This window comes from Semicossyphus pulcher, unplaced genomic scaffold (assembly GCF_022749685.1).
Source record: "Semicossyphus pulcher isolate SPU_LCO1_2020_fin unplaced genomic scaffold, fSemPul1.0.p SCAF_2, whole genome shotgun sequence".
NCBI classification, from domain to species: domain Eukaryota; kingdom Metazoa; phylum Chordata; class Actinopteri; order Labriformes; family Labridae; genus Semicossyphus; species Semicossyphus pulcher.
The window spans coordinates 13514845-13529898 of NW_027211693.1; the positions used below are offsets into that span (position 1 = coordinate 13514845).

At 41.5% G+C, this 15054-nt stretch overlaps 1 protein-coding gene across 2 annotated transcripts in view; it reads left to right on the forward strand.

The window, feature by feature from the left end:
* The first annotated feature begins 1921 nt into the window (after positions 1-1921).
* The window catches only part of atp8a1 (ATPase phospholipid transporting 8A1), a 114231-nt gene continuing 101098 nt past the window's right edge, over positions 1922-15054 (forward strand). For both annotated transcript variants that reach the window (XM_069669195.1, XM_069669196.1), the window contains exon 1: positions 1922-2286. In XM_069669195.1, coding sequence (XP_069525296.1) covers positions 2238-2286 — 49 coding nt within the window. In that variant the 5' untranslated portion in view covers positions 1922-2237. The remainder of the gene's footprint in view (positions 2287-15054) is intronic.

Below are 15054 nucleotides of genomic sequence, written 5' to 3' on the forward strand. Positions count from 1 at the left end.
GTCGCTGCAGAGACACATTTCTTGATGCCTCTTTTTTTGTATTTGCATGTGTGTATAATTCTGTTTTATGTGTCTTTTTTTTGCGAACTGTTGGTCCACATTAAAGCAGATTCATGAAAGGAGAGTGGCGGATAGATGAGGGATATAAATGAAGATGTAAGCCATAGTAAGTCACCCTGGATTAGCTTGTCTCTAATCACATAATAACACAGTGAATGATACTAGCGTCTACTTACAACTGACTGATTCCATTGTTGTGGTCATTAAGAGTCCAGGTCTGTCACTGCACAACAATTTGGTTTGTATGTTTAGTGTTCCCAAAACTTGGAACTGCTTTTTAAGGACAGAATTCACCATTTGGTTCGTTAGTCTATATATGTTAGTGAACAAGAAGTGTCCTATATGACACCACCTGTGCCAAATTAGATGTTCAAAACATCCCTTCTTGTTGTAAAAATGTGAAAATAGAGTTAATGAAATTGAAATCTACACCCGCTTGAACTATCAAAGTGTCCATGTAGACAAGCTTTAGCTTGCTCTAGTGCTAGCACATCATTAACTTAAGTCAGGTGATACCTGGATGTATTGATGACAGGCTTGATCACATTTTTGAGTTGGTAAATGTATGTTAATACATGTGTCCGGCCTTTTTGTTTGTGAAACATTTCAAGTGTCTGCTTCTCACATACGGATGAAATATTGCTACAGCTATCAGTCTATTTATGTGATATTTAACAAAATATTAGAACATTGCTTAAATAGACAGGGTTCTCATGCCTTCAGAGATAAGTGGTTAAGTGGCATGTTGCCTTCCACATTAATAAAGAACAAAAAGTAGAGGTAACATCAACCAAATAAGGATCCCTCTCCCACATGTGAGAGCACAGCATGGCAACATAATGATCTATTTATTAAGGCCTATGCGTTTGTCTGTAACATATTACAACTTGAATCATTTTCAGATTTAAGTAACAATAATAACCATATCATCTTTGTTAAAATGTACAAACCCTAACTGTAAAGTGATGCTGACGCTGCACTGCTGGAAGGCTCCTTCTCCAGCTGGCCTCAGAGCAGATGTTAGCAGGTGGCAACTCTTGATATGTGTGATGTGGTCACAGGCTTTTCAAAATCTCTGTATCTTTATATAGTGTAATTCATCATCACATAAATATCAAGAAAATACAAAATTAGGTTTAGTATCAATGAGATGAAAATTTGAAAATAAACTTCTAGTGTTTTATATAGGCTATAATTATAGTACTTTATACAACAATAAAATATTACAAAATGAAAACAATAGATTTGTTTTAGAATTTAAAAAAAGAGTTGCTGTACTCCATTACATTATACACTGTACATTTATAAAACTGGAAGGTGGTTGAAATAAATGTGCTATGTGGAGACATTCCATGGATGCAAAATATGTTTTGTTTAATACTGTATATTTCGTGTTTTGCCTTATATTACTGTAAAATAGTTCGTTAAATTGCAAAGAGTACAATTTGCTGACATTGCAATATCTATTATTACATATAATTACATATAATACAACTATATTTTACACAAAAACAAGACTCAAATGTGATAAGCCAACTCCCACCCACTGTACTATTGTTATGTCTTGAACCTGTGAATAACGTCTACTGCAGAGGGGGGAGCTGTCCACACCAACGACATTTGACATTTATCAGTGTTTTAAATCATGTTTGACCAGCAGATTAAAAAAAATCCATCGTGTTTGCTTTCGAAGTCCTTGAAAAATTCAAACATTTTCCTGACTTCCAAGTTCTAGTCACGGTGAAATGAGAGTTATTATGTTCGGTCACTCCCCTCCTGCTGCGACTAAAAGTGGTACGGTCCATAATGTGAAGCGGCACCGTCCCCCTCACGTCAGTTTATGGTAAGTCCGTGTCCACTCCTGCTATACCGAAGGCGTCTATCGGCTTTATAATCCGCCGTGTGAACCGGGATGCTGGCGGACCCATGAAGCCGTGGGCTCCCGGGCATGTTTCTGTCACCACTAGGAAATGAATGTTGTTTTTAATACCTCGCCTTTATCTCTCATTAGCAGTAAACACGCAGCAGTATCCGCATGAGAGAGAGTCCTGTGTTGCATTTTTAGCCGTTAATTTGAAATTCTTTGACGGTTGAGAGCAGAAGCAGCGGCCACAGGGAGCAAAACCAACAAGCCGCGGCCGCTTGACAGGTGCCGTCGCCCGGCTCTGCGTGGAGAGATGCCGCCCGTCCAGAGAACGATGTCCGATCTCCGTTCCCGGTCGGAGGGTATGTAAAGACAATTTTAGTTCGTTGTATGTGTGAGAGAAATGTTTGAAAACCATCTCCTTGGCTACTTCATTGTTACTAGAAGAAGGCCGGCCGGTAGCTGTCTGGAAGTACAGTACGATAACTTGCTAGCTAAAGCTGTGATTAACGCTGCCCCAACAGGGGTCAAGGAAACCCCGGGGGCCTTAAGAGTTTTTTTAAGGAGTCCCCAGAAAGATTTCAGTGTTACTTATTTCTATAACCTTTAGCTTACATGTAAAGTCTGCAGCCGTTTCCATATCAGCAAAACACAGGGGTTTCCCAGTCTAAGTGTCTGCAGTCTGCATTAAGCCTCTCATAGTGACACTACTGTAGTGTAGTGCACCAGACCCAGCAAACCCAGCACCCATCCTGGGATGTCTGGGACACCCCCTTAGCCCCCAACACATCTTCTTCTGAGCAAGCAGAAGTGACCAGGAGTATTGCAAGTTGACTTATGGACTTTTCCCACCAGTCCATAAGACTTTTAAATAAATAACACCTCAACTCACACAAGGGCAATTAAACCCCTTTTGTGCAATACTCCGCCTCTGCCTTAAATGTGTATATTTTGCCTACGTTGTATAAAATTTACATATTTCTTAAATATGTTAATTTTTTATTTTGTTTTATTACTGAATCCTTTTTTGTTAATATATTTTATTGTATTATATTTTATATGTCCCTTATGCCTCTCCCAGCATAAGAATTTCACACAGTACTTGTATAACCAGAGTGACAAAAACCATCTTGAATCTTGAATCTTGAGTCCGGGTGATAGTAAGTCTTGTAGCACAATAACAAGTGTCCAGCAAATGAGATCTAAAGCAGCGTTGGTATAATAATACAGCCATTGTAATTCTGCTGGGACCCCCTCACTCCTCCACTGCACCAGTAACTTTCCACTGCATCTCAGTTGCCTTTGCCAGGGAAAGAGGATGCAGACACATACACATTAGTTAAGTGATTTGAATGCTCATAATGGGATCTATTTACTTTGGGCCTCATAAGGCTTCTTAGTAGCTTTGGGTGTTAAGGTTTGTTTGTTTATCCAGGAGAGGACCTATGGCCGGCCACATACAGGCTTATCACTGGCTGCAGTTGCACAGTCCTACGCGGTTTCTTTATGAAGTCTTGAAATTTCTCCCATCTCTTATTCGTAACTGACCATGACCTTTGACCTCTTAGGACTTGGACAGAATCCATCTGCAGGGATCAATGTCATATCGTTTGGATTTTATTTATGGATCTTGCTGCAGTTTGTGCCGTCTTGATTTGAGTTGGCTTTGGCTTGATTAATAACGTTAGGCTCAGGGCTGAGTTATTGCTGTTTAATATATATTTTCTGGCAGCTAAGGCAAGCACTCTGGCCTCTTTAAGTGAATTAGAAAGAACTTCCTCTGATTTGTAATTTATATACTTCTAGATTAGTAGTTCCATAACTTGGAGGATATGGGCACATCAGCATGCATACCTAATATGTATTATATATTTATATACTTAAGGCTATGTCTTCAATAATTTCCTTTACCTCTGGAAATGCTGTAAATATGATAAGACAGTTTAAGTGTTGAGTGTGTGTTCATTATTCCCTCAACTGGGTCCTTTATGCAAGCAGATAGGACTGTGGGAAATGCATTTTTAAAGATGCATGCGACTCGATTTAAAAATTCAGTATTTGTGAGGATGAAGAACAGTCTGCAAGCTGCTGCAGAGGAGCATCAAGCTGAGGACAACCTGTGATACTGTCAACTTGTAGCGTACAACATATTGGTCTATTTATCCATATCCATTAGGGCTGTAAGAAAATACTGATACTTATACTTGAATATTCCAATATTACGTTTTCTGTTGATGTATCAATTCTCAAAAACATTATTAATTAATAGATGCAAAAATTGTTTTACTGATATAATAAAATATTAATTCCTTTGCTCAGACCGTACAGACTGATGCTCGATGAAACTGGGACTGTGAGTCCTAAAATCCATGATATAAAGGCACCTTTAAATCATTCATTTCATATGCATTTGTTAAACTTTTTCCAATTATCTCAGCCATAATCGAGTACTTTTCTTTAAATGTGACAATTCTTGACCAATTCTGAGTTGATAAGGCTAAGACAAATTTGGGCACATTTTTTTAAAGACGATTTAAGACAGCAGTTTAAGTTATAAAATGATGTTTTTTGAGGTGTCTGTGAAGGTTCTCAGTCATGCAGGTCATGGTAATTCCAAGCTTAATTCTAAGGATGAGAGGTGAAACGTCTTCAAGAACTTCAACCAAGTCCAGCTGCCTTTTGGATTAAGCTTAAAATGTTACTTGAGGCAAAAGTGTCGCTCTCAGGATTTATAGATAAGTTGACGAGATTACAGTGATATCTCAACACCACACGTGAAAAGTAGACCGGCCATGATTTTGCAGCAGAATGAATAATATTGGTGATGCAGTTCTACCGGCATAAGTGACTAATATTGCTTATTGGATTTCTGAAGATTTTAATTTTAAGCATCTTAACCATCCAGACATTGATCAACTTCTTAGACAGCCAATATGAATCCGTTTTTGTTACGTAAGAATGTGTGCCCAAAAATGGTGCCCACATTGTTCATGCGTTCATGTGTCTGTATTCCCAACAGGTGGCCTTTATGTCACAATTTCATATCATTTAAAGTACAAAACTACATTTAATATAGCAGAACAATTTACTGTTAGTGTAGCAATAGTAGTATAGTAGGATTGTCTTTCTGAATTATGGCTGTGAGACAGACAGTTATGAATGATCGTCAGCTTAGAGTGTTGGACAGAAACTGTTGACACATTTCAGTGGTTGTATCCAAATGTCAATAATTACAATAGATTTTAAGTATGCCAGTAAATCCATTTATTCTTTGTTTCATTGAGCTTCCTCTTAAATCTAATAGAAGAGTGTGTGAACAGGGTACATCTCACACATCCTCTTGTTGTAAGTGGTTGTGTTTTGTGAGTTGGTTGTAAAATGCCACCGAAGAGCTGTGAATTACAAAGCCATTTCTCATCCTGTTACGCCACTGACGGATACAACCATGCGTCCTCCTAAAGGTATCTAAATATCTAATACTGATATAGATTCCATCGAAAACTGTTGACCAGTGCGGCTGCTGCAGTCGCATGAATTATGGAGCAGCTATTGCTGTCACCCCACACAACCCCCCACTACAACACTCTATTTCTTTAAGGTTACAAAGAGCAAACCATTATGCAGTTATTTTTTTTACGCGGCTCCATAGCATCAGGCATACACCGTCATCCCTCTGCTCCAAAACAGTATGACATTTTTTGCAAGCATCTATCTGAATGTTGGATTCAATCGCCTCCTGTTGATGGTCCGTGCTTCTGCTCCAGCATCAACATTTCGAGCCTCATGTGTCCATATCTTCCGCCGTCTGCCACATTTCTTTTGCTGCTTTCATGGGATCCTAAGCACACTCCCCACTCTTCAGTTTTATTTTTTAATCACCACATTGCATCAGGCAGGCTTCCATCTAGAAAGGGCAGCCCTCTGCCAGGCTTACCACCTAATCCATCAGCGGCCTGTCCGTCAGCTCTCCGTGCTGCACACTCCCCAGTCTTGCCCACCACGTGCCGCTCCACTCCTTGTCACTCTCCTCCGCTGAGCTGTGGAAACATCCCGCATCCCTGCCAGAATGCGCCGGCATGCGTTGCCAAAATAACCTTATCTAGGACTCTTGGGGTACAGGTGACGTCAGTAGCTATCAGCATGTTTAATGTAGGATCCCGCGATGACAGACAGAGAGGCACCTTTTGGACGCTGATCTATCCAATACTAATTTCCATGATAGGCAGGAAGGCGCTTAATACCTGCCTCCACTGTCTAGATGCTAAAGCTGATCGACAGAAGCCACGCAAGTTAAAGCTAGACAGATGGCGAGAAGCACCCTGTTTGCCATCTTAGCTTGCATGCTTATCTGCAGACAGACCAAATCCCTGCTTACAGTTGACACTAAAGGTGCAGATAGGCAGGTAAGCCTGTGCTGTGATAATTCTATCAAAAGACCAAATGCTTGTTTTTCCCCCAGTGATACACATGATGAAGATGCTCTTAAGCATCTCATTGCCCACATACTAGTTTTTTATTCTGCTTCCTCTTCAAACATTATATTCCTACCTTTCCGCCATTCTCAAGATTTTTTTTTCACGTGTAAGTGAAGCAGGATGTTTCCCCTGTAGCATTTCAATAACACCAGCTAAGCCTCAATCTGTCTGAATAGTGGTAGCAGCATGGGGAGGGAAACTGGAGGGGGATAGACTGCTCCCTTCTGAAGGGATCGAAAGCTGCCCATGTGCCTGGCGGATCACTGGCTGATAATAATGTGGCACAAAAGCCCAACACGCCACTAAATCCCCTGTCTGGGGCCGCTGGTGTGTCATATCAAGTCCCCTCGGGCCTCTCTGCTCTGGCTATGTGCCGGCATGGGACATCTCCTGGCCTCTATTTTCCGCTTAGTGTGCTGGCTCCATCACTAACCTGCAGCCAGTCTAATACGTGTTTCTTCAGATACTCAATTTCACTCACCTCAATGATTTTCCTCTGTCTGCGAGGTAAAGCGGATGTGGCAGGTCATTGTGGGGCTGTGGAGATGTGGAAATGCTCACGTGCAGCTGGATGCAGAGACAAAGAACCTATTCTGATGTTTGCTCATGCGAGTCATTACATCGATCTGTGATGAGGAAGATGAGCTGATGAGTAAAAACTTTCCATGCAGTTTCAGGTTGATCGCCCATTGAAAAGAAATTGCATTGTCTTATATATAATTGCAACTAAAATAATCCTGATTTTTAATTAATTTGTTGATTTTATTTTTCCAATAAATTAAAAATCTTAAGTTGGTGGCCTCGGGGTTATGGTTCTGACTATAAGTACAAATGTGTTCAGACAGGGACCTATACAAAACCCCCCATAGTAATTGTTGAGTCAGCATGTCTACATGTCGTTCCTTTCCTCCAAGAACCAAATTTGGAATCTTTAAATTACTTGTGTTGCTCGGACAACGGTCTGAAAAACAGAATGTACAGTAATATCAAACTCAGAAAAGCAGCAAATCCTCACATTTGAGAAGCTGGAACCAGAGAATAATTTTCTTCTCGCTTAAACAGATTTTAAGATTACGCGATTGTGTTACCAAATAATCGTCTGTTGCCCAAATGATCAATTAATCAGCCTGCTATTTGTACTTGTCGCCAGATGTATTTAAACTACCTATTTAGGGCAACTGTGGCTCAGTGGTAGAGTCGGTCACCTCTCAATCCGAAGGTTGGGGATTCGATCCCTGACTGCTACAGTCGCATGTCGAAGTGTCCTTGGGCAAGACACTGAACCCAGAATTGCTCCCAAAGGCAGAATCATCGGGTATGAATGGGCATAGATCTGACTGGAGATTAGCGCTGAGGCCTTTGCTATCAGTGTGTGAATGTGTGTGTGAATGGGTGACTGTGACATGTAGTGTAAAAGCGCTCTGAGTGGTTGGAAGACTAGAAAAGTGCCATTTAAGTACAGTCCATTTACCATTTACAGTCCATTTATTTGGCATACAAACTAGATAATAGTAATATATTGTGGCTCTTAGTTTATTAAGATTGTGGCTGTATGCAATAGAATTATTGTATTCCTTTGTGTAACATCTTTATAACATTAGTGGAAGTGTTTTTAATCTATAAAGTTTAAATAGGCTCAGAACATTATATGTGCTCTATATTATACACTGTGTCCTTTACATACATTACCATTCTTTAGATCGTGTCTATTTCAAAGTAGTCAAAAGTCTTTTAAGATTGTGAAAAGAAACCTGAGACTAATTGTTCAATTTCACTCCTGTAATGTCTTAATGTCCTGAGTGCTTCAAGAGTCCTTGAACTATCCATTTTGTGAAATTGATTAGATCCTCTGATCCGCTGGTCAGCTGGAGATCCTCAGTAATGTTGCTCAGATTGAACCTTATTTATTATCCACTGAAAAGCTGCGTTGCAAATGTATCCTCATGGGGAGGTAAATCTAAAACTCGTCCACCTTGCCATCAGCTCCTAAGATGTACAGTAACTCTGTTCTCACCTCCTGTTCCCAAACGCCAAATAATTCATGAAAGCAGCATTATAGACTCTGAGAGGGAAGCACCAAACTGCACCGGCAATCATAATTTTTATTTTTTTATGCTGGTTAGCAGAAGCCTGTTTGTGTTTGTCTGTGTGACGCACACAATCATGAACAGCAGGAAAATACAGCGTGACTGCACGTGCCAGGAGACGGCCGACGTGATGGTGTCACAGCGGGATGACAAGGTCAGATAGAGAGGTGTCGGCAGGCGCTCCACAGGGAAGCAACACCATCTAATGGTTGGGAAGATAAAACTCTTGCCGCCCTTGACCCATTAGATCTCAGGCATTTCCTGACCCCGTTCCTTTCTCAACTCTATGTCCAACTAGGCCACAGGGCTGGATGGTAAGCTCTAAACACATTTGAGAACTTCCATTAGGAATAAGTAGAGACGATATAAAGTTGAAGCTTAATCTACATTTCCTATCTCGGCTACTTCTTTACACTTTACCCATTCAGTAATCCTGTATTGTTTTACACGTATGGCTCATATTCTTTGGAAGGCTGTGCCAACAATACAACAATGCTTTCATCAGTTTCCTGTAGTGTAATTCACCCTGCTATTAATAGAAGGTCTTAATACATTAATGCTTTTGATGATTAAGGCCTGGATCAATCATTGACATCATCCATTGTCGTGTTTTCTTTGCATTATGCACGTGTGTTATTTACTCTGCTGTTGTAGATGATGGAGGAGCCAGTTTGGCCTGTTAAGCTAACACGTAACTAGCATGTCACATCAGGTCAATGAGCATGACTGAAACACTGGGATGGATTAGTTGTCATTGCGCAGCCATTTGGATATTACAGCTATTTTTAGACAACATATGACAGAATTTTGTTGTCTTTATCGAGTATTTATTATATTAATAAGTATCCCGTTACTTTCTTTGTAGGATATAGGGGCCTGTGAATGACGTCACCCTCCACTGAGCCCTTTACCATTATAACATCCCCATTTAAACTGGCCGCCATCTGATGGCCCTACTATCACAACACTTCTGTTTTCGCCTACAAAATTCCCACATTTAAATGCCTTTCTTTGTCATCCTCAATATGACAACCTGTTTCCTCCTAGTCAGAGGAAGTTATAGCGTGCGTGCTGCTCATATTGAGTTATAAAAATCCCAGTGCACCATGGATTGTCTCTCATGTCAGGCTGCTGACAGCACTGTCAGCCAAAGAGTCATTCAAAGTAGATGACAGCAGAGCAGGTTGTAATGTTACTACAGTCTGGATCAAAAGTGGTTTAGCCCACTTCTCTGACAGTCATCACCGCAGCAGCAAGCGTTGGAGCACCAACCCTCTCGAGTCGCCCTGCGCAGTGCGCTGCCTCATGCTGTCCGGCCTAACGTGCTGCCCTCGTTTCTGTCACCCTTCTCTGCTTCCTATCACCTTCTCTATTTCCATCTAACACTTGAACAAAGATCTTAAAATTAATTGTCTTGGGCCCCGCAGTGGTTTTAACACATACTCTGCTTATACAGGAAGAGGAAGGGCTGCAGCAGTTCAAAACAGGTGTTACATTTTGGCTGGCTGTTAAAGGACCTCTTGTAGGGCTACAACTGTCAATTCTGAAATGGGTCTTTTCATATAGTGCCATCATCCCATCAAAAGCCTTTTTGTCCAGTGCATTGGTTTTTGACCAAAATGCTTTCAAAACTGATGAAATTCCATCATCATCAGCGGTGCTTTGTGTTTTATGCTAGCCAGCATTCTACTATTTAGTGCAAGCAGTCTGACAGAACTGTTAGCAGGCTCTTAGTCTTGTCGCTTGATGAATAACTTTGATGATTAATTGTTTAACACGTTAGTTGTAAGGTATGTTTCAGTCAGCTGACATAAGACATTTATTGACAATTTTTTCAGCACTACTGGTGTTTCCCCCCAAAAGCCACGGAGGAGCTTCGAGCTAATTCAAATAGTTCTTGACCCCCTGTATTGTCTTGGCTACAACATCACGACCTGGCGTATTATTTTCTACCGGTGACAATGAATGAGACAAGGAGCAGTCGTTTTAGGTCAAGCACAACACTGACATAACGCTGTAACCAATTCCTGGTATTCACAAGGTCTGTTTCCTGTTTCCAGACCTTTTAATTGCACACCATCTGCCTTACCCTTTTGCCATTCACAAACTCAGTGACAGTGGAAAGGTTTTCTGACCCTGCAGATCCCTAGCTAAGCTAGACCAGGACATCCCTGTGATGTCACACAAAGCCCCAGCTGCCCATGTTGTCCCTGGACTGTCAGTCCCAATGGTAGGCGGCCCGAGCACATGGGAAGCCAGACGGAGCCGAAACAGGGATGGGGATTAATTCCGCAGCTGCCCTGTTGTTGCGAGCACTGGTTACAGCATTGTGATCTGATAAGCGACTTATGGATGTTACCGTTGCTTAGATTGAGGCACTATCTATATCCTCTTCCATCTCTCCCCTCCCATTCATAAATGGTTGGAGGTAGGGGAGGGGAGGGGGCTTTCATCTCCAGAGCTCTGATTCCTATGAATAGAGTGTGGCTGCTCTGGCTGCTGAAATATTTATCTGGCATAAATGAATCATGTACAGATCTTTCTTTGGTAGCCATGAGCAGATATAAATGGCACATCAGGCTCAGTGAGTTGTGAGATTGAGATATCTCAAAGCCCAGGGATTTGGAACAAATGTGACCCCAATAACCATGGTAGATAACACCAGGTTATGGTGAACAATGTGCAGACTGAGGATGCTGAACTCCATATTACACCAGACCTGTCTTACCTGTCTGTCTTACTTCTTTAAATAGATTATTATGGTGCTTATTGTGTGTTGAGCATTTCTATAGGAGAAGAGTAACGCATCATTCCTCTGCTTTTCCTTTTTTTTTTCAGTGAAGTATTCGATGCCGTTTTTTCTTCACAAAGCCTCCTGACTGTAGTTTGGCTGCCATTCATTTGTTCGTGTTAGATCAATGTCAATAGCCCCGAGCTGCCTGCCCCTACCCACCCTGTTATTATTGAATGAATCGTGTGGGAGCCTAGTTGCGGCCAGATCACGTGCCTCCTCATCTACACTTTATTGACCGGCCTACAACTCTCCCAGGCTCATTAGTGCTTGTTCAGTATCTCAGCGGTTATGTCTGGACCTGTTTCTGATAGAACAAAAAGCCTTTTACCTTTTGATTTACCTCCAGATGGACGTTCTATCCTCAGGGAGTGACTCATGGGCCTTTCTGAAGAACCCTAAGGCTTAGTCATGGAGCCAACTGAATCATCACTTTGTAATCATAGACATAGTAAGTGCTGACCAAAAAGAAGTTGTAAAATGCAGCCACCATGTGACACGATATCCCTCCTGAATGATGTGTTATAAAAGCTTTATTGAGGTCAATCATGAATCAACAGAAGAAGATACTGGTGCTTAAAATATCCCCACTAATACAATGATCCCCAGATGGTCCTCATATTTCAAAAACAAGGATTAGTACTGTTTCTTTAGGGAGCTGATGTGTGCACCATATTCTGGGGATGTATTTTGAAGTATTGGTCAGCTCTGTTGTTTATTGTGCGGTTTAATATTTAACCCTGAGTGTTATGACGTGCTCATGACATGCTTGAGTGTCAGGTCATTTTTGATCCTGTCATCGCGGCCATTAGATGCGTTTAATCTTGCCAGAGTTGACAGTCATCGCAGCAATAATTTTCCACCCCCACCACTTCTGCCTGACCTGAGTTAATACATTACAGTATAGCATCTTATAAATCTGCGGAGGATGCAAACATAAGGCTGTATCATGTGAGAATTACAAGATATATTGATTACACATCTGTTAGCATACTAATGACCTACAGAGGCTTATATTTCTAGCTCCGTCCACCAGTCAGTGTAGAACTGAAGAAGCCTTTCGGATGAGAGGTGAAACGTCTTCAAGAACTTCAACCAAGTCCGGCTGTAGTTTATTTCTCCAAATTAAAGTGTGTTATATTTGATTATATTGAGATCAGGATATTCAGACAATAAGCTTGTCATGTGTAGACATACAAAAATTGCCATAATTGACAGATAAATATAAATATTCTAGTCTGATTGACACACTTAAAGTATCTTTGGAAATCTCTTGGGTGTCACAGAAGGGATTTTCCATGCCTGATTTTCTCAGCGTGTCTCTGTAACCTACAATAGTCAGCGAGGTGATGTATAAAGAGACAGACCGGGGAAGACCGGCATGCCTTGTCCAATGCCAAGCCATGCTGGGCCCAGTTTTTTCCCACTGGGCACTCTCTCCAAAATACGTGCCCCCTTGTGACTATTGTTCCACCCGTCTGTCTGTTGGCTGACACAAGCAATAATCCTGACATCTGGCCTGCATCCAAACTCATTACGACACTTGATGGCATTGATCCTTCCTCCAGAGGCTTCCCCTCCAGAGCTGTGTGCTTCTGATCTCCACTCCGACTGAGCTTTATTTGGCTCCTTGTTACTCTTTTCTCTCCTACCGTGCTTCATACACTGTTTTTTATGCAGCCTGCTCGTATGGGGTTTCCGCTGGCTCCATTAATAGATGAAAGATGTTGTTATACAGCCTAATATAACGTAAATTAAGAATTATATTAACAGGCAGTATCCGCCCAGTTTCCCATTTCTTGCTCTCTTTATTGATGTCAGGGTAGTTGAGCCGTGGCACGCCCGCAGTTAATGAAATTAGAGCTGAGAGAATGCACAGTGTCCACCAGGGAATATTAAGAGCAGTTCCCACTGAGACATCTGTGGAAGTGGCGGAGTGTATTATCCCACACAGTGTGTAAGAAACTAAGGAAATGAGCGGGTGGGAGGTTGATTCCATTATTGCATGTAGGTGGGGGAAGCAGGGGAAATGCTATTTTAATGATGGACGCCCCTCCACCTCTCACCCCCAGCTTCTGTGACTGTCAGGGTTGGCCTTGTGTGCTACTTTTACATTCAGTGAAGGCCACAGTTACATTGTATAAATGTCAGGCTGCTTCACATTGTTAGTTTCGGTATGTCAGCTACAGCAGCTCTGCGTTGTGTCATGAAACTGTGCTGATATGAGATGTTGCTGTAAATTAAAAGATGTCTGCTTTTATTTATCGGATTCTACTGAGATTGGGGGGCCAGTGTTTCTCTGGAAGCTGTGCTCACTACTCTCTAGCTTTGCTTTTACTCTTCTAATCCAATTAAAGTGTTTTATATGTAGCCTTTAATTGGATCACGTGTGCGAGAATAGCAGCTGTGGCAGAAACTTGCAGATCAGGTACAGGTAGAGACTTAAGAAGCACAACTCTTAACTTACTTAACTCACCGCTCGTAGGACTTTGAGTAATCCTGCTCGCATTACAGTGCAAAATCAGCCTTAGACCACATTGGCATATTGCAACTAATTGTTGGGAAGGTCAAAGTCCACCTTTCATTCACTATTAATCTTCACCAATTGCTGAGATGGTACATTTCACTATAGCCCTATTCGCACAGGACTAGTATTACCTGGGGACCTCATGTGACCCCCTCACGTCTGTGTTTCTTGCGGCGAATTGGATAAGCAAAGTCTGTTTTTTACGACAATTTACAGACATGAAGCCCGATTTGCTGCGCTGGGTTCGCTATGGGCATAACGTTACTTTTAATAGGCTACCACATAATAAATGTTAGCACTAGGCGTTTATATTGAGCCTGTTGAAAAGTAGAAAAACGTTGCTTGGTGCGTGTTGGCATGCGTCATCCATCTCATCGTCTTTGGAGATTTCGCTCTTGTGTTGGGTTTGAGTTAGCTCTTTCTGCGAATGGGTCCTCATGCTGCGTAGTGAGATGAGCCTGAATTTCCGTCCAATATGCTGTCAAAACATTCGTTTATAATTTCCACCGCAGCCTCCATAATTCTTGCAGAAAAAAATTATTCGACTCCAAATTACGGAGATACCGAATCTCAAGGGACTAATATTATCAGATGTGTTTGGCAAAATTTGGTAGGTAATTTGCGCTGGAATTTTTACTTTATAAATTACGGACGGGATTAAGATCACAGACGACATCCGCAATTATTAGAAATGACCACAGGTCCCCAGGTAATACTAGTCCTGTGTGAGTAGGGCTTCAGTCTGTAAGTCTTGGTACAGAAATTAACCAAAAAAATTAAATGTCTTCTTTTTTTCAAACACAAAAACTACGCACAAGCTTATCATACATCTGTTAAAAGAGAGAACATATGTCTGCATCTTTTACATACATTGTCTATACGACCCATTGTGTACAAGCTGCCGCAAAGGGAGAGGGAAAGGACTAAGTTAAACAGTAGCATCCAGTATCAGCTGCAACTGGTGCATTGCAGCACCTGGCCTACCCCAGCACACAGGCTCCTGCTGCGAGGGCTCATTCACAACACAGAGACACAACATCAATCACAGCTGCTCAACCAGCTCCTCTGGCCTGCTATTTCACACAGGCCTTATGCTGCTGCAGTCACCGGCTATGAGAGCGCTCTGTTTTCATTTGTCTTTGTAAACGCTGATTCCTTGACCAGTCAAGCTTCTTGAAGATCTTGTTTCTTGACTGACTTTGTTTGCTGTCTTTGTTCCTTTGTGTGCTGATTTAGATCTCTCTTTGGCA